This window comes from Crinia signifera, chromosome 7 (genome assembly GCF_055691185.1).
Source record: "Crinia signifera chromosome 7, ASM5569118v1, whole genome shotgun sequence".
NCBI lineage: Eukaryota > Metazoa > Chordata > Amphibia > Anura > Myobatrachidae > Crinia > Crinia signifera.
In genome coordinates, this window is record NC_139223.1 from 55,433,487 (window position 1) to 55,453,728 (window position 20,242).

The 20,242-nt window shown below is 49.2% G+C and overlaps 1 protein-coding gene across 2 annotated transcripts in view; it reads right to left on the reverse strand.

Annotated features, from left to right (window-relative positions):
* Positions 1 to 20,242, reverse strand: part of LOC146020193 (cytochrome P450 2K1-like) — a 39,987-nt gene that overhangs the window by 3,312 nt on the left and 16,433 nt on the right. Inside the window, exons 5-8 of one of the 2 annotated variants that reach the window (XM_083153127.1) lie at positions 20,058 to 20,231; positions 17,410 to 17,551; positions 7,722 to 7,909; positions 3,239 to 3,380 (exon numbers count right to left, since the gene is read on the reverse strand). In XM_083153127.1, coding sequence (XP_083009253.1) covers positions 3,239 to 3,380; positions 7,722 to 7,909; positions 17,410 to 17,551; positions 20,058 to 20,231 — 646 coding nt within the window. The remainder of the gene's footprint in view (positions 1 to 3,238; positions 3,381 to 7,721; positions 7,910 to 17,409; positions 17,552 to 20,057; positions 20,232 to 20,242) is intronic. The other variant, XM_083153128.1, reaches the window with a different exon arrangement.

A 20,242-nucleotide genomic window follows, 5' to 3' on the forward strand; every position in this document is an offset into this window, starting at 1 on the left:
CATGTGCTTATAGCAAATGAATATATATTTAATTTAAAAAAAAATATTTTTAAATTTTTTTTTATTTTTTTTTATTTTTACACAGAGCAGCCAGCAGGGGGCCGGAGCTCTCGAGCCGCTCATTAGATATTCATATATTCACTGCATCCGATCATTACATATGCACGATCGGGTGCAGTGAATACTGGGTCCCCCGCTGGCTATCGGGGGGGGGGGCAGCTTGTGCTGCCTGGGTCCCGGGGAGCCCACCTCCCCTCCACATATGTTCTGGGGCAGCCAGGGAGACTTTAATCTCCCTGGCTGCCACCGTCCCCTGGCTCCCTGCCGCGGACGCTCGTCCACTGCAGGGGTTAAGACTCGCCGCGAGTGGCGGCGAGTCTTAACCACATTGAATAGTGGGAGCAGGAGTGGCAGCGAGCCCTCCGGAACAGGGCGAGTGCATGGCGAGAGAAAAAATCTCTCGCCATGCACGGAGAATTTTTCACATTGAATACTGCCCTCTGTCTTGCTCTTCGAATCATCTGCAGACAATGCCAGCTTTATGACAGGGAGCATTAACCTGCTGGAAGTATCCATCCCCATCAAGGTACACCATTAACATAACAGGATGTACTGGAACACTCAAATACCCTTGGCCATTCAGACATTGTTCCACAGGAATCAAAGAACCCATACAATGCCAAGAAAACATCCCCCAAACCATAATATTGCCTCCACCAGCTTGAAGTGTTGTGACAATGCAGTTGGGGTCCATGCTTTCGTGCTGTTTTCTCCATATTTGCATCCTGCCATCTGCATGGTGTAATAGAAACCGCAATTCATCGGACCACATGACCCTTTTCCAGTCATCTACTGTCCAATCCTTGTGTTCCTTTGCGAACTGAAGACATCTGCTCTTGTTCAAGGCAGACAGTAGAGGCTTCCGAACAGGTTGTCAGCTTCCATCGTCTAATTGCTCCTTAATTTAGATTCCCCGCAATTAGACAACATGCGGTGACTCTTCTGTTGGACTGGATAACTCTGGCAAGTCTCCTTTCAGATCAAGCATTCAGTAGCCTGTGACGACCACAAGCCTGACGTTGTGACATGGTTTTGGTTTCTGCTTGGTAGGCCACTCTCTGTAAACATTAATAACTGCTGCTCTCGAACACTTCACAAGTGCAGCCGTTTTGCTGATACTAGTTCCGACGGTTCGAGTGCTTACAATCATCCCGCATTCAAACTCAGTAAAATCATGTTTTTTGCCCATTTATTCACAAGCAACACCGTGCAATTGATGCTTCACTTGTCCTGTATTCCTTTTTATAGCTATCTCGCCTTCTCTAGAGGCAACAATGTGAAGTTCTGGCCGATCTGCGTGTAAATGTCAAGTGGTCATAATAATTTGGGAAAAAGGGGAGGTTGATGGTCATACGCACAAGACAGTAAGTATTGGAACCCCTGTATAAATATCAGTGGATATATACCAGTTCAGATAGGGGTGTGCTACCTCTGGACACTTAAATTGAATGCATAGGGGTAAAGAAGAGAAAGAGTGTCCTTGTGTGGGTGCACCGTAAAGATAGGGTAAGTATATATAAAAAATAACTTTTATTACAGTTCATATAAAAGGCTGCGAAATTTTGGTTTAAAAAAACACATATGACATGACTGGGTGGGGTAACACACTTATATTAAAACTAAGGTGGCAGGCAGACGTAGCTGTAAATTTATTATAATCGTATATAGGCTGGCCAGTGTGTGAATGCCCCAGTTCGTGCAGTGGATCGGTGATCTCTACCTGCTATGCGAATTGCTGGGGTACCCAGAGGAGCTCGGCTGTCAAATCGCCGATAGCTCTACAAGGGATAGAACCTCAGTGTATCTCAGTGTACCATGACACAAAACAGAATCTAGAGTGTTGTATATATCAGAATAGTCACATGTGCCAGGCAGTGGGGTCACTGGGGTCTAATGATAGGGTGTCACCTCTGTCTAAATGGTAGAGAGACCTCGACCCTATGACCAATGGTAATGTGACCCAGTGTCTGAGCAGCTGGTAGTAAAGATTCTGGGGTGAAGTGTGTCCCTGTCCTTGGACCAGGGAGAAACACAGTCACCACTGATGCCTCTCTAACCGTCTGAGTACAAAATCTCAGGTGCTGTGTGAGTCACCTGGAATATGTGCCTCACAAGCTGGGATGCCAGTGTCCAGTAGTGGGGTGTCACCTCTGTCCCAATGGCAGAGAGACCTCAACCCCAAAAACTGAGTGACACGGCTAGTGAGTAAACCCGCTCGGGGTACGGTTTCTGGGGTGGAGTGTGGAAACGCAACCACCACTAATGGTATTCAGGCGGAGAGTGGCAGCGAGAATCAGATATCCCACGGTGGGGTATATCCACTGAGGTACAGGTATGCGCCTGAATACCATTAGTGGTGGTTGCGTTTCCACACTCCACTGTCATAAAGCTGGCATTGTCTGCAGATGATTCGAAGAGCAAGACAGAGGGCAGTATTCAATGTGAAAAATTCTCCGTGCATGGCGAGAGATTTTTTCTCTCGCCATGCACTCGCCCTGTTCCGGAGGGCTCGCTGCCACTCCTGCTCCCACTATTCAATGTGGTTAAGACTCGCCGCCACTCGCGGCGAGTCTTAACCCCTGCAGTGGACGAGCGTCCGCGGCAGGGAGCCAGGGGACGGTGGCAGCCAGGGAGATTAAAGTCTCCCTGGCTGCCCCAGAACATATGTGGAGGGGAGGTGGGCTCCCCGGGACCCAGGCAGCACAAGCTGCCCCCCCCCCCCCCCGATAGCCAGCGGGGGACCCAGTATTCACTGCACCCGATCGTGCATATGTAATGATCGGATGCAGTGAATATATGAATATCTAATAAGCGGCTCGAGAGCTCCGGCCCCCTGCTGGCTGCTCTGTGTAAAAAAAATAAAAAATAATAAAAAATAAATATATATTTTTTTTAAATTAAATATATATTCATTTGCTATAAGCACATAAATAAAAATAACATGCCCCTTCACAGAAAAAAAATTACTGATTTTTTGACACCAAAATTAAAAAAAAAAAACCTTTTAGTTTAAAAGTTCACATTCCAGTTCTCCATGAAAAGATGGAGAATTGCTACACGGAGAGACACGACGAAAATCACTTAAAAAGACGGCGAAAATATCACATTAAATAGGGTGGTTCACTCTTTCTCATAATAATTTGGCCACTCAGAGTATATTTAAGTTCAAATCACCAACCTGCAGAAAACGCCATAAATGCCTCTGGTCGTACAAACTTCCCAGATGCATCCAGAAAGTGGTTTGGGTTAAATTCATATGGAGTTTCCCATTGAGACTTGTCATACAGGACGGATGTGAGGAACGGAATAACCTCTGTTCCCTGCCATTTAAAAACCAAAGCATTGTGTAAACTTAATATGAACACGAATACCTCGTTTAACTCTTTTTTGACTCTTCTAATGAAGTCCAAAGTGAGTCTTACAATAGATACCAATGTGGCACATCATGCTTGCAGATACAGTACCAATGTTTCAGTTAGAGGGGACCAAAATGATTTCTATGGCAAGCACAATGTCAAACTCTAAACACATGCTGTAAACTCAAAGGGCGTGATGTACTAAGCCTTGAAATGTGATAAAATCTGACATTGCTTCTGGCTGCTAGAAGCTCTGTCTTTCAACAAGTGTGTTTCTTCTCTGGTTACAGCTAGATGCACTTCTTTTTTTTTTTTTTTTTACTTTTTCCATCATGCACTGGAGGGGGGATATAAATCTGTCCATGGCCAAACATGCCTGCGAGGGTACAATCCAGCTGAAATAATCTACACCTACTTAGATTACAGATACAATAGAAAATGCAACTAACAACTTCTGCCCTCACCTAAAGACACCTTGAAAAGGGCTTTAAGAGCCCGAAACGCGTCAGGGCTGTGGCGGTCTGCTGTCTTGCATCCTGGTGTCTGGATCCTGTTGTTGCCATCTCAGGAGAACCTACCACTCCTCATTCCGGGTGAGTGGTGGTGTGGGTATTCCAGACCTAGGTGCAGGATTGTGCGTGTGTTTTTTTTAATCTTTTTGGTGTATTTTTATGGAATAAACTATCTTTTAAACCTTCTTGGAGTACTGGGATCTTCCATATTCCTCAGAGTGGACTGGAAAAGATACCTTTTGTGGAACATAGGGCACTGCTTGCAGGTGAGATATTTTCTACAGTACAGTATATGAAGAATATATGAAAAACCAGATGGGAAAAGATACCTTTATGTGCCTATAGGGCAGGCATTCCCAACCATGGTCCTCAAGGCACACCAACAGTGCAGGTTTTAGTGATATCCAGGCTTCAGCACAGATGGTTTAATCAGAATCACTCAGGTACTAATTAAGTCACCTGTGCTCAAGCCTGGATATAACTAAAACCTGCACTGTTGGTGTGCCTTGAGGACCATGGTTGGGAATGCCTGCTATAGGGCCTTATTTTAAGGTCAGTCGTACCAGTGAGATATCACCCCTGCAATTTGATATATTTTGGGAAAGAACTTGACGACATTCTTTACCTTTATTTGTTTCTCCACATACACTTCTAAGAGCCAAGTGTCTGAGAGAAGAAAAAACTATTGGAAAGGACTCATACTCCGTTCCTGAAATTAGAATAAGAAAGTGCCTTGTATTGACACAAGTATTTCCAAGTGTTTGTGTCTATTGTGGGAATGGTAATCCCATTGGGTACAATTGTGTGCTGCAGTCTTGGGGTGCGGCAATAATTTCTTAACCCATTCTTTGTTTTAAAGACACATCCCGGTCACAAAACAGAAGTGGATCTAGATACAACCTTTCTCATACCTCCCAACATGACCCTTTTCAGGAGGGACACAATGCCCTGCTCCTGGGCTTTCCTCTTAATTTATGATTGCCATCACCTGTGGTGAAACTCCTTTCTTATTGGTTAAACCTGGGGTAGCCAACTCCAGTCCTCGAGAGCTACCAACAGTTAAGGTGCGTACACACTAGGGTGACCAACTCATCCCTTTAATCCGGGACACATATTAAATACACAGGTTCTGTGGCAGTTTAAAACCAGGTGAAATGGAGTCTTGAGGTGTGGCAGTTTAAAACCAGGTGAAAGCCAGCCACAGAACCTGTGTAATTAATATGTGTCCCGGATTAAAGGGATGAGTTGGTCACCCTAGTACACACCCTATACGTTACCTTGTAATTTGTTTTTTATTTGCTATGTACGGCGCTGCGGACACTTTGTGGCGCCTTATAAATAAACAAACTACTACTACTACACACGGGGGCAATTATAGCAAATATCACTGGAAATATGGTCGCTGAGCGACCATATTGCCAGTGATTGGAGTGTGCACCAGCGATAAATCGCCGGGTGCGCGTTCCGGTTTTCAGCCCCTGAGTGGTCGCTGGTTGGAGGAGCATGCTTCTCCGACCAGTGACTTCAACTGCCTCTTCTCCCTGCAATGTGATTTTCATCTGTGACCATCTCATTGCATACGGCTGTGGCCAGAGTTTATCTGTGGGCCTAGATTGAAGTGGGCCGTTATTAAAGTGGGAAAACTGATTCATAACTACAGCATTATACCAGCGTTAAACCGAAGTGAAACTGAAGGACAAAACAACAACTGAGAAAACCAAAGTCTGCTTGGAGTGAGTTAAATTCATTCACACAACATACTACTCCTGGTTGCTTAATCTGGCAATTCAACCATAATATCACCATTCTTACATCTGCAAACAACTTTTACTATCACTGTTAATGCTTGTACTTGCACTGTCCGTTTTGAAAATGACCAGCTGTACCTCTAATGACCTCACCTCTCCTGCTCTTCCATTGATAGTAGGTGTCCCCCGACATTTTATTCTTGGCCCTCTTCTTCTCTTTCTCTATACGTCCTCTCTGGGGCCCTTATTCTGGTTGGTGCGGTAATATCCGTGTGCGTTCATGCCGCCGATGTTTTGTGTCTGCGCATGTGCAGAGGCGTCTCTGCGCATGTGCGAGCGGGGCGTACGGCCAAATCCCGCATGAAATGTGAACACTCCGAACAGGGGGTGGAGAGGGGCGTGAAGGGCTATTTGGGCTCATTACCATATGCATACGCCCCGCGTTTCATGGGCGTTCCCATGCAAACGCTGGGCGTACGTATGGTAATGCGGCCGTGACGCACGTGTAGGGGGCGGACATATGACATCGCCGGATGTCAGCTGCCCGCCCAGATCCCTGCTTTTGCACGGAGAAATGTCCGTGTGGTCTGAGGTTGCGGGAGCTGGTGGACCACTCGGTCCTGCATTCGATGAATGATGGGGGAGGTTCCTTGAGATGGAGGAGGCGTATTCCATGAGAAATACACGTGCGGTCCGTTCGGCCAGCTTCTTACCGCGTACGGACGGAGTTGGCGATCCGTATGGAAGGCGGGGTTTCGCACGCACGGTCCTGGCCGCATATTCGGATCCGGCCGCACCGATCAGAATAAGGGCCTGGGTGAGCTTATGTGCTCACTTCCACTATCACCTCTATGCTGATAACACTGAAATCTACCGCTCCTCTCTAGATATCTCTCCCTCTATCCTCACTCATATCTCCTACTGTCTCTCTGCTATATACTCCTGGATGACCCAGCGCTTTTTTAGACTTAAAATATATATCCTGCATCAAACCTGACCATCTCTCATCCTAACCTACTGTTTATGCCCACTTCTTTCCCTTCTGTGTCACCCCTGTCTGTCTAACCCTCCCCTTTAGAATGTAAGCTCTCACGAGCAGGGCCTTCTCTCCTCATGTGCCTTTCTTAGAATATATAAACCACTGCCACCCTGATGATTGCTTCAGTGTCCTGTCCCCTGATGCAACTATCCATATTAACCATGTACTTGTCCTAAACTGTCTTGTACTGTAATTTGTTATGTGTTTTTGATTTATAACTATGCTCTGTAAAGCACTGCGTAATTTGTGTGCGCTATATAAGACACTGTTAATAAATAAATAAATAAAATCTCTGGTCGCAGATGAAAACAGGACACTGAGCAATATGATTGCAGAGCAATATATTGCCAGCGATCATATTGCCCCGTGTGTACGCACCTTAAATGTTTTCCAGATCTCCTCACAGAATCACAAGTAAAGTAATTAGCTCCACCTGTGGATCTTTTAAAATGTGCCAGAGTAATGAGTGCACCTGTGCAGCAGCTAGGTTGTCTGGAAAATATGAACTGTTGGTAGCTCTCCAGGACTGGAGTTGGCTACCACTGAGTTAAACTGTTCAACACAGGTGACTTTAAAAGGAAAGTCCAGCAGCAGAGTAGTTTGTCCCTCCTGGCATGGGTCATGTTGGGAGGTATGCCTTTCTTCTCTTCCCTTTCTGCTTGTATCATTTCCTTACAAGCATTTCCAGTGGGCCCCAGTGGTCCCTAGCGTTACCATTTGATTGTTATAGACCAGGGGTAGCCAACTCCAGTCCTCGAGAGCTACCAACAGTTCACGTTTTCCAGCTCACCTCGCAGGTACACAGGTGCACTCATTACTGATTAACACATTTTAAAAGCTCCACAGGTGGAACTAAATACTTCACTTGTGATTCCGTGAGGAGACCTGGAAAACGTTAACTGTTGGTAGCTCTGGAGGACTGGCGTTGGCTACCACTGGTATAGACACATTCAAAAAAGAACACAATGTTACATCACAATAATGAAAGAAATTTCCCCAAACTCACCTCTGGGATGCAGTAACCTCGGAAATACACATCATTTGGGGTTGTGTGCGACAGATTCAGGGGGACAATGTTAGCGAACCTCTGTACTTCATGTATCACTGCGTCAGTGTAAGGCATACTCCTTCTATCATCTACCGCTGGTATCTGTCCTGGTTTAATATGTGTTTTGATCTCCTCCTGCACCCTTTCTGCAACACAGTAAATAATTATTAGCACAATTTAATATATGTTTGTACTTTTATGATTGTCAGAGATTGGTACATAATTATAAATGCAGTCCCAAGTAGGGTGGCCAATCCCGGGATTGGCAGGATACCGGGATTTGGCCCCCAAAACACTGGGATTTCAATCCTGAGATTGGAGATTCTAATCCCAGGATTTCAGGATTAAACTGTGCCTGCGCAGTTTAATGCCAGGCTATGTCTGAGCACAGAAGCTTTTCCTGTACAATGACAGTCTGGCTCTGCGCAGCGTGACGAGGTCAGAGATCACACTGCGCAGATCACACAGCCGCACAGCCCGCCTGAGCCACCTTGATCCTTGCACGCTGGCCGTCCGCCTGCACTGTTCTCTTGCATCCTGCCCGGCTCCCAAAGAAACACCCCACCCACCAGGCTCCCGATAGCTGGCAGCATCAGCCCGCCCAACCACCCACCTGGCTCACAGCAGCGACATACCGCCCACCCGGCTTCCAGCAGCATCAGCCCACCAATCAACGCAGCTCCTGGCTGCACCTGCCACGCATATGTAAGTAAATATGTGGGCGGCCGGGGTGTTTTTTTTTTATTAGGGAAGCCAATCCTGGGATCCCGGGAATCCTAGGATTGAGCATTTTTCGATCCCGGGATTGAAAAAATGCCCCGGGATTGGCGTCCCAAGGCATGACTTATAGCCACGTGCAAGTGAGTGTCAGTTTAGCTCCACTAATACTGCTTTTACATCGCAAAATGTAGGGTCGCATCGGGACTTTGAAACGGTTCAGTCAGGGCATGACCCTGTATTTTGTAATGTTCGTATCCCCTCAGCGAACCGGCAAAGTCATTCAGGGGCTCTGCGGGGAGTCGTCGAGTCATTGAGGGTGTGGGAGGAGGCAGAGCTTAGAGCTGGCACTGCTCCAAGTGCTGCCTCCTCCATAGTGTGACCCATTTAACCCATTCGCTCAACCCGTTTAACACATTCACACTGCACAGCAACATGGCAACAAACCGGTAAGAACTCTGCTTTTTTACCGGTTATTTTTGCCGTGTTGCTACCCATTTAGTCGAGCCGGCAAGAAACTGACTTGTACCCAGTAATTAGTTGAAATGTGAAAGGGGTATTAGTTGTACCTTGGCTGTAGTCAAGGTCACAGTTGCCATCTAATGCTGAACCCACATCAGACCAACTTTCCTCCAACTATCCAACTAAATGGTTGGTTGAACCGAAAACCTGCTAATAAGCAATGTGCTTACAAACTCAGGAGAATGGAAAAAACATCAAATAGGTCTGACTTGATGCAAGGCAAGCTGGCCAGCGACTCGCTAGGTAACTAGTGTCAGTAAAAGGGTACCGAAATAGGATGCAGATTTAATTACTGGAGCCACATTGAATGATATTTGTGCCCCTCTGATAATTGTCAAAGAGCTGTGAGAGAAGAGTTGGCAGGCAGATGGGCATGTGAGGGAAGAGTTGGCAGGCAGATGGGCATATGAGGGAAGAGCTGTGAGAGAAGAGTTGGCAGGCAGATGGGCATGTGAGAGAAGAGTTGGCAGGCAGATGGGCATGTGAGAGAAGAGTTGGCAGGCAGATAGGCATGTGAGAGAAGAGCTGGCAGGCAGATGGGCATGTGAAAGAAGAGTTGGCAGGCATATGGGCATGTCAGGGAAGAGTTGGCAGGCAGATGGGCATATGTGAGAAGACAGATGGGCATGTGAGAGAAGAGCTGGCAGGCAGATGGGCATGTTTGGGAAGAGTTGGAAGGCAGATAGGCATAGGAGGGAAGAGCTGTGAGAGAAGCATTGGGAGGCAGATTGGCATGTGAGAGAAGAGCTGGCAGGCTGATGGGCATGTGAGAGAAGAGCTGGCAGGCAGATGGGCATATGAGGGAAGAGCTGTTAGAGAAGAGCTGGCAGGCAGATGGGCATCTGAAGGAAGAGCTGTGAGAGAAGGGTTGGCAGGCAGATGGGCATGTGAGAGAAGAGTTGGCAGGCTGATGGGCATATGTCAGAAGATCTGGTAGGCAGATGGGCATGTGAGAGAAAAGTTGGCCGGCAGATGGGCATATGTGAGAAGAGTTGACAGGCAGATGGGCATATGTAAGAAGAGCTGGCAGGCAGATGGGCACATGTGAGAAGAGCTGGCAGGCAGATGGGCATGTAAGAGAAGAGTTGGCCGGCAGATGGGCATATGTGAGAAGAGCTGGCAGGCAGATGGGCATGTGAGAGAAGAGCTGGCAGGCCGATGGGCATGTGAGAGAAGAGCTGACAGGCAGATGGGCATGTGAGAGAAGAGCTGGCACGCAGATGGGCATGTGAGAGAAGAGTTGGCAGGCAGATGGGCATATGAGGGAAGAGCTGTGAGAGAAGAGTTGGCAGGCAGATGGGCATGTGAGGGAAGAGCTGGCAGGCAGTTGGGCATGTTAGAGAAGAGCTGGCAGGCAGATGGGCATGTGAGAGAAGAGCTGGCAGGCAGATGGGCATGTGAGGGAAGAGCTGTGAGAGAAGAGTTGGCAGGCAGATGGGCATGTGAGAGAAGAGCTGGCAAGCAGATGGGCATGTGTGGGAAGAGTTGGCAGGCAGATGGGCATGTGAGTGAAGAGCTGGCAGGCAGATGGGCATGTGAGAGAAGAGCTGGCAGGCAGATGGGCATGTGAGAGAAGAGCTGGCAGGCAGATGGGCATGTGTGGGAAGAGTTGGCAGGCAGATGGGCATAGGAGGGAAGAGCTGTGAGAGAAGAGTTGGCAGGCAGATGGGCATATGAGGGAAGAGCTATGAGAGAAGAGTTGGCAGGCAGATGGGCATGTGAGAGAAGAGTTGGCAGGCAGATGGGCATGTGTGGGAAGAGTTGGCAGGCAGATGGGCATAGGAGGGAAGAGCTGTGAGAGAATAGTTGGCAGGCAGATGGGCATGTGAGAGAAGAGCTGGCAGGCAGATGGGCATGTGTGGGAAGAGTTGGCAGGCAGATGGGCATAGGAGGGAAGAGCTGTGAGAGGAGTTGGCAGGCAGATGGGCATGTGAGAGAAGAGCTGGCAGGCAGATGGGCATGTGTGGGAAGAGTTGGCAGGCAGATGGGCATAGGAGGGAAGAGCTGTGAGACAAGAGTTGGCAGGCATATGGGCATGTGAGGGAAGAGTTGGCAGACAGATGAGCATATGTGAGAAGACAGATGGGCATGTGAGAGAAGAGCTGACAGACAGATGGGCATGTGAGAGAAGAGCTGGTGGGCAGATAGGCATGTGTGGGAAGAGTTGGCAGGCAGATAGGCATAGGAGGGAAGAGCTGTGAGAGAAGCGTTGGCACGCAGATGGGCATGTGAGAGAAGAGCTGGCAGGCAGATGGGCATGTGAAAGAAGAGTTGGCAGGCATATGGGCATGTCAGGGAAGAGTTGGCAGGCAGATGGGCATATGTGAGAAGACAGATGGGCATGTGAGAGAAGAGCTGGCAGGCAGATGGGCATGTGTGGGAAGAGTTGGAAGGCAGATAGGCATAGGAGGGAAGAGCTGTTAGAGAAGAGCTGGCAGGCAGATGGGCATCTGAAGGAAGAGCTGTGAGAGAAGGGTTGGCAGGCAGATGGGCATGTGAGAGAAGAGTTGGCAGGCTGATGGGCATATGTCAGAAGATCTGGCAGGCAGATGGGCATATGTAAGAAGAGCTGGCAGGCAGATGGGCACATGTGAGAAGAGCTGGCAGGCAGATGGGCATGTAAGAGAAGAGTTGGCCGGCAGATGGGCATATGTGAGAAGAGCTGGCAGGCAGATGGGCATGTGAGAGAAGAGCTGGCAGGCCGATGGGCATGTGAGAGAAGAGCTGACAGGCAGATGGGCATGTGAGAGAAGAGCTGGCACGCAGATGGGCATGTGAGAGAAGAGTTGGCAGGCAGATGGGCATATGAGGGAAGAGCTGTGAGAGAAGAGTTGGCTGGCAGATGGGCATGTGAGGGAAGAGCTGGAAGGCAGTTGGGCATGTTAGAGAAGAGCTGGCAGGCAGATGGGCATGTGAGAGAAGAGCTGGCAGGCAGATGGGCATGTGAGGGAAGAGCTGTGAGAGAAGAGTTGGCAGGCAGATGGGCATGTGAGAGAAGAGCTGGCAAGCAGATGGGCATGTGTGGGAAGAGCTGGCAGGCAGATGGGCATGTGAGAGAAGAGCTGGCAGGCAGATGGGCATGTGTGGGAAGAGTTGGCAGGCAGATGGGCATAGGAGGGAAGAGCTGTGAGAGAAGAGTTGGCAGGCAGATGGGCATATGAGGGAAGAGCTATGAGAGAAGAGTTGGCAGGCAGATGGGCATGTGAGATAAGAGTTGGCAGGCAGATGGGCATGTGTGGGAAGAGTTGGCAGGCAGATGGGCATAGGAGGGAAGAGCTGTGAGAGAATAGTTGGCAGGCAGATGGGCATGTGAGAGAAGAGCTGGCAGGCAGATGGGCATGTGTGGGAAGAGTTGGCAGGCAGATGGGCATAGGAGGGAAGAGCTGTGAGAGGAGTTGGCAGGCAGATGGGCATGTGAGAGAAGAGCTGGCAGGCAGATGGGCATGTGTGGGAAGAGTTGGCAGGCAGATGGGCATAGGAGGGAAGAGCTGTGAGACAAGAGTTCGCAGGCATATGGGCATGTGAGGGAAGAGTTGGCAGACAGATGGGCATATGTGAGAAGACAGATGGGCATGTGAGAGAAGAGCTGACAGACAGATGGGCATGTGAGAGAAGAGCTGGCAGGCAGATAGGCATGTGTGGGAAGAGTTGGCAGGCAGATGGGCATAGGTGGGAAGAGCTGTGAGAGAAGAGTTGGCAGGCAGATGGGCATGTGAGGGAAGAGTTGGAAGGCAGATGGGCATATGAGGGAAGAGCTGTGAGAGAAGAGTTGGCAGGCAGATGGGCATGTGAGAGAAGAGCTGGCAGGCAGATGGGCATGTGTGGGAAGAGTTGGCAGGCAGATGGGCATAGGAGGGAAGAGCTGTGAGAGAACAGCTGGCAGGCAGATGGGCATGTGAGAAAAGAGCTGGCAGGCAGATGGGCATGTGTGGGAAGAGTTGGCAGGCAGATGGGCATGTGAGAGAAGAGCTGGCAGGCAGATGGGCATGTGAGAGAAGAGCTGGCAGGCAGATGGGCATGTGTGGGAAGAGTTGGCAGGCAGATGGGGATGTGAGAGAAGAGCTGGCAGGCAGATGGGGATGTGAGAGAAGAGCTGGCAGGCAGATGGGCATGTAAGGAAAGAGTTGGCAGGCAGATGGGCATATGAGGGAAGAGCTGTGAGAGAAGAGTTGGCAGGCAGATGGGCATGTGAGAGAAGAGTTGGCAGGCAGATGGGGATGTAAGAGAAGAGCTGGCAGGCAGATGGGGATGTGAGAGAAGAGCTGGCAGGCAGATGGGGATGTGTGGGAAGAGTTGGCAGGCAGATGGGCATAGGAGGTAAGAGCTGTGAGAAGTGTTGGCAGGCATATGGGCATGTGAGGGAAGAGTTGGCAGGCAGAGGGCATATGTGAGAAGATAGATGGGCATGTGAGAGAAGAGCTGGCAGGCAGATGGGCATGTGAGAGAAGAGCTGGCAGGCAGATAGGCATAGGAGGGAAGAGCTGTGAGAGAAGCATTGGCAGGCAGATGGGCATGTGAGAGAAGAGCTGGCAGGCAGATGGGCATGTGTGGGAAGAGTTGGCAGGCAGATGGGCATGTGAGAGAAGAGTTAGCAGGCAGATGGGCATGTGAGAGAAGAGCTGGCAGGCTGATGGGAATGTAAGAGAAGAGCTGGCAGGCAGAGGGGCATGTGAGAGAAGAGCTGGGAGGCAGATGGGCATATGAGGGAAGAGCTGTGAGAGAAGGGTTGGCAGGCAGATGGGCATATGTCAGAAGATCTGGTAGGCAGATGGGCATGTGAGAGAAAAGTTGGCCGGCAGATGGGCATATGTGAGAAGAGTTGGCAGGCAGATGGGCATATGTGAGAAGAGCTGGCAGGCAGATGGCCATGTGAGAGAAGAGCTGGCACGCAGATGGGCATGTGAGAGAAGAGTTGGCAGGCAGATGGGCAAATGAGGGAAGAGCTTTAAGAGAAGAGTTGGCAGGCAGATGGGCATATGAGGGAAGAGCTGTGAGAAAAGAGTTGGCAGGCAGATGGGCATGTGAGGGAAGAGCTGTCAGGCAGTTGGGCATGTTAGAGAAGAGCTGGCAGGCAGATGGTCAGGTGAGAGAAGAGCTGGCAGGCAGATGGGCATGTGAGAGAAGAGCTGGCAGGCAGATGGGCATGTGAGAGAAGAGCTGGCCGGCAGATGGGCATGTGTGGGAAGAGTTGGCAGGCAGATGGGCATAGGAGGGAAGAGCTGTGAGAGGAGAGTTGGCAGGCAGATGGGCATGTGAGGGAAGAGTTGGAAGGCAGATGGGCATATGAGGGAAGAGCTGTGAGAGAAGAGTTGGCAGGCAGATGGGCATGTGAGAGAAGAGCTGGCAGGCAGATGGGCATGTGTGGGAAGAGTTGGCAGGCAGATGGGCATAGGAGGGAAGAGCTGTGAGAGAAGAGTTGGCAGGCAGATGGGCATGTGAGAGAAGAGCTGGCAGGCAGATGGGCATGTGTGGGAAGAGTTAGCAGGCAGATGGGCATGTGAGGGAAGAGTTGGAAGGCAGATGGGCATATGAGGGAAGAGCTGTGAGAGAAGAGTTGGCAGGCAGATGGGCATGTGAGAGAAGAGCTGGCAGGCAGATGGGCATGTGTGGGAAGAGTTGGCAGGCAGATGGGCATAGGAGGGAAGAGCTGTGAGAGAAGAGTTGGCAGGCAGATGGGCATGTGAGAGAAGAGCTGGCAGGCAGATGGGCATGTGTGGGAAGAGTTAGCAGGCAGATGGGCATGTGAGAGAAGAGTTAGCAGGCAGATGGGCATGTGAGAGAAGAGCTGGCAGGCAGATGGGCATGTGTGGGAAGAGTTGGCAGGCAGATGGGCATGTGAAAGAAGAGCTGGCAGGCAGATGGGCATGTGAGAGAAGAGCTAGAAGGCAGATAGGCATAGGAGGGAAGAGCTGTGAGAGAAGAGTTGGCAGGCAGATGGGCATGTGAGAGAAGAGCTGGCAGGCAGATGGGCATGTGTGGGAAGAGTTAGCAGGCAGATGGGCATGTGAGAGAAGAGTTAGCAGGCAGATGGGCATGTGAGAGAAGAGCTGGCAGGCAGATGGGGATGTGAGAGAAGAGCTGGCAGGCAGATGGGCATGTGTGGGAAGAGTTGGCAGGCAGATGGGCATGTGAGAGAAGAGTTGGCAGTCAGATGGGCATGTTAGAGAAGAGCTGGCAGGCTGATGGGCATGTAAGAGAAGAGCTGGCAGGCAGAGGGGCATGTGAGAGAAGAGCTGGGAGGCAGATGGGCATATGAGGGAAGAGCTGTGAGAGAAGGGTTGGCAGGCAGATGGGCATATGTCAGAAGATCTGGTAGACAGATGGGCATGTGAGAGAAAAGTTGGCCGGCAGATGGGCATATGTGAGAAGAGTTGGCAGGCAGATGGCCATGTGAGAGAAGAGCTGGCACGCAGATGGGCATGTGAGAGAAGAGTTGGCAGGCAGATGGGCAAATGAGGGAAGAGCTTTGAGAGAAGAGTTGGCAGGCAGATGGGCATGTGAGGGAAGAGCTGTCAGGCAGTTGGGCATGTTAGAGAAGAGCTGGCAGGCAGATGGTCAGGTGAGAGAAGAGCTGGCAGGCAGATGGGCATGTGAGAGAAGAGCTGGCAGGCAGATGGGCATGTGAGAGAAGAGCTGGCAGGCAGATGGGCATGTGAGAGAAGAGCTGGCCGGCAGATCGGCATGTGTGGGAAGAGTTGGCAGGCAGATGGGCATAGGTGGGAAGAGCTGTGAGAGAAGAGTTGGCAGGCAGATGGGCATGTGAGGGAAGAGTTGGAAGGCAGATGGGCATATGAGGGAAGAGCTGTGAGAGAAGAGTTGGCAGGCAGATGGGCATGTGAGAGAAGAGCTGGCAGGCAGATGGGCATGTGTGGGAAGAGTTGGCAGGCAGATGGGCATAGGAGGGAAGAGCTGTGAGAGAAGAGTTGGCAGGCAGATGGGCATGTGAGAGAAGAGCTGGCAGGCAGATGGGCATATGTGGGAAGAGTTGGCAGGCAGATGGGCATAGGAGGAAAGAGCTGTGAGAGAAGAGTTGGCAGGCAGATGGGCATGTGAGGGAAGAGTTGGCAGGCAGATGGGCATATGAGGGAAGAGCTGTGAGAGAAGAGTTGGCAGGCAGATGGGCATGTGAGAGAAGAGCTGGCAGGCAGATGGGCATGTGTGTGAAGAGTTGGCAGGCAGATGGGCATAGGAGGGAAGAGCTGTGAGAAAAGAGTTGGCAGGCAGATGGGCATGTGAGGGAAGAGTTGGCAGGCAGATGGGCATATGAGGGAAGAGCTGTGAGAGAAGAGTTGGCAGGCAGATGGGCATGTGAGAGAAGAGCTGGCAGGCAGATGGGCATGTGTGGGAAGAGTTGGCAGGCAGATGGGCATAGGAGGGAAGAGCTGTGAGAGAAGAGTTGGCAGGCAGATGGGCATGTGAGGGAAGAGTTGGCAGGCAGATGGGCATATGAGGGAAGAGCTGTGAGAGAAGAGTTGGCAGGCAGATGGGCATGTGAGAGAAGAGTTGGCAGGCAGATGGGCATGTGAGGGAAGAGTTGGCAGGCAGATGGGCATAGGAGGGAAGAGCTGTGAGAGAAGAGTTGGCAGGCAGATGGGCATATGAGGAAAGAGCTGTGAGAAGGGTTGGCAGGCAGATGGGCATGTGAGAGAAGAGTTGGCAGGCAGATGGGCATATGTCAGCAGATCTGGTAGGCAGATGGGCATGTGAGAGAAAAGTTGACCGGCAGATGGGCATATGTGAGAAGAGTTGGCAGGCAGATGGGCATATGTGAGAAGAGCTGGCAGGCAGATGGGCATATGTTAGAAGAGATGGCAGGCAGATGGGCATGTGAGAGAAGAGCTGGCAGGCAGATGGGCATGTGAGAGAAGAGCTGACAGGCAGTTGGGCATGTGAGAGAAGAGCTGGCAGGCAGATGGGCAGGTGAGAAAAGAGCTGCCAGGCAGATGGACATTTGAAGGTGGACATGGGCCATGTGAGAAAAATCTGAGGTACTGAGAGCATTTAAATGAAAAGATGGCGGGCAGAGGGATATGGGATTAAAAAGGTGGCAAAAGCACATGGGCAGAGAAGCATGTAAATTTAAATAAAATTAGTGGTCCGTTTGCCCACCAGGTGATTTAGTATATTTTCCCTGCCTACCACTGCATTTAAAATCATCTGAGATTTGGGCAAAAAGAGTCAGTAGAATAATATTACCAAGAGTACAAAGACCATTTACACCGGCTCTGCCAGTACATCCCTGCAGATAGGTCTCCGTATATGGTAGATCCTACATTCATAGTATATTCATGGCAGCATCTACTCACATTTATTGACCCATCCGGTTATGCTGCACCCTCCTCTCATTAAGTAACCGCTTTCCTTCCCTAGTTATACTTCTACAAATCTCACACAGTAGTAAAATTACTTTGTATTTCTGGATACTTTGCCATCAGTAAAAGGGACCAGCGTAGCGTTGTAGATGTGGTTTCAGTTCCAGCTGCAAAAAGATCCAAAACTGCGTAGACCAAGTTTTCTTCACTGAAATGTGTTTCAGCCTTTGTTGAGTCCTGAAACAAAAACAGAAATGTTACATATGTAATCTAAATACATAAAACGAATGTCTTGACTGACTGACGCATCAATGCCCTGCTCAAACTTCTACACATGCATATCGTGGCCATAGCTGATGTCACACACCCATACCCAGGGCTGCCGCTAGGATTTTTGGGGTCCGGGACTGATTTTCAGTCCGTGCCCAACTGCTGTGCTGCAATCGGGTCTGAGATACTTCCTTGGTTTTCGCTTAAAAGAGGTTACCTATGTAAATGCCTAAAAACATAATTCAGCATTTTATCTTTATCAACCCCAAAAAGGTCAAATCTTAATAAAGTATTATCAATTCATTTGTTCATTTTACTCGTTCTGGGTGGAAAAAAGGGGGTAATGTTCTATTTATCCTGAGTGGGCATTGAGAATTCCTAGACAAAGCTATAAATTTCGAATTTTATGAGAATCCATCCATAAATGAGGTAAATACGACACGTTTAACTTTGGTGTTTAATTTATCAGTGGCCCCTCATCTGGAAACTCTCTCAGGGAGAACATGAGGGCTCACTTGAGAACTTGAGAGGTGATGTTTCCGCTGGGCAATTCGCCAAACTCCTACTCAATATAGGTGACAGAGATCATCCCGAGTGAGGGAAGGATGACCATCCCTGTAGGCTTTGCTCAGTGGTGATGAACTTTGCAGTCCTAGCGGTCAGGATAAACCCTGATACCATCGATATAAACAAATCAATCCATGGACTTGCTGTGCGAGCATGTCATTCTGACCAGCAGGAACAACAAGGCTAATCACGCTCTACTTCAATGCTTTGAAGGGACAGAAATGGAGTATAGTTTCTGTCTACTCTGAGGTGCAAATTGATGTGTTGCCATCCACTTAGAGATGGCATAAGGGTCTAATGGGCCTGGTAGGGCCGACAATAGAAATCATGGGGCCTCATACACTGATATCTCTTGCCCCCCCCCCCCCCCCCCCCCGTCACTCTATGTTGTATGTTGTAACATAAACTTTATGCTCTCTGCGCCTGTGGTGGCATACAAGTGCTCTGGGGAGTGGGTGCATTGTGCTGCTGTGGCTGGGCAAGGTGGGCAGATGGTCAGAGGCAGAACTGGTTCCACCCTGTTCCAGACCATTTTATCCTTTCTCACCAACACCCTCACTGGCCGCCTTACAGCACTCACTTTCCACCTCTTCTCACCCCCCTCCCGTTCAAAGTCCACCTCACAGCACTCTCCTTCCTCAACTATACACCTCACAAACCTCACTTCTCTGGCCCCATCTAACAATCACTCCACAACACCCACAACCTTCACTGTCCACCCAAAAGCACTCCACATACACACACGCTGACCTTCTAGGACTCACCCCTCCCTTCAATACTCACTTCTCACAGTACCCCCACATTCACTGTGCACCCCACACAGCACACCCCACCTTCACTATCCACCCCAAACAGCACCCCTCTGCCTTCACTATCCTCCCCACATAGTACCCCCCTGCCTTCACTATTCACTATCCACCCTACAAAGCACCCCATGCAAAATAGAAAAATACTTCAGTTAAACACACCCCATCCAAATCTCTCTTTCTCTCCCCCTCTCTCTCTCTCTCTCTCTCTCAAATGCAAGCACCGCCTGTCAATGTTCCCTCTAATTTTACGAAGGTTGTGTGCGGCAAAAGATTTTGGCTGTGCAACTTTGGAAGGAAATTTTAATTTTTGTGCGTCAATTATATATAACTGAAAAATGACGTTCAGCATTTGTGTTAACTTTACTTAAAAATGATATTAAACATTTAAACATTCAAAACACAGCACACAATGTAGTTATTGGGTGAAACACACATTAATTGAGTCCACAACTGTAAAAAGGGATCACTGCTGCTTTGTGCGCTCAGTTGTAATGTCTTTGCGCACGATTGTCGAGTTGTGTGCGCGCGCACGTGCGCACAGCTTAGAGGGAGCACTGCACCCTGTAGTTAGCCAAGAATTCATCTTGAAGACCTCCACCAACTGTTGCCTATTCCACAAGGCCCTTGGAAAACTATTTCAATGGATTTGATCACAAAATTACCTGCCACACGTGGCTGTCACAAAAGTTTGTGTTGAATAAACACATTGTATTCCCTGGAACATACTGCCTTCTGCTTAACAGGCTCCACATCACCTTATGAGCACCAGCAAATTTAAAGTAGGTGCACCCATTTGTTTCAATACAGCGCTGCAGAAATCACTGGGAAAAGGTCACAGCAGCCATTTTCCTGGAGTTTTGCACATGCGGAGTAGGAAAAACACTGGCAAAATATTTCCTGCGCCATTTTCCCAGACACCTGCAGTCATAGGTTTTTGTTACAACTGCTAGCACTGCCATCTCTTACTGTGACCTCCGTTAAGTGCTACACGATAATGATACAGGTTTAATTATGGCTAACTAGTATTCATCTCTCTGCTACATTTATTTTCCTCTATTTTTTACAAATCAAATATTTGCAAAACTAATACAAGTTACCTGTTTTTGCTTCAAAAAATAGGCATCAATATATCCAGTGATGTCATTTTCATCAAACTCCAGTCGTTGTTTATTGATACACTCTAAGGCAAACTCTATTTGGTCTTCCGTGTTCTTCTGTATTTTCTTATGTACACCAAGAAGAGTTCCAATGAGGGGATAGTAATTATACAGCTGTTGGAACA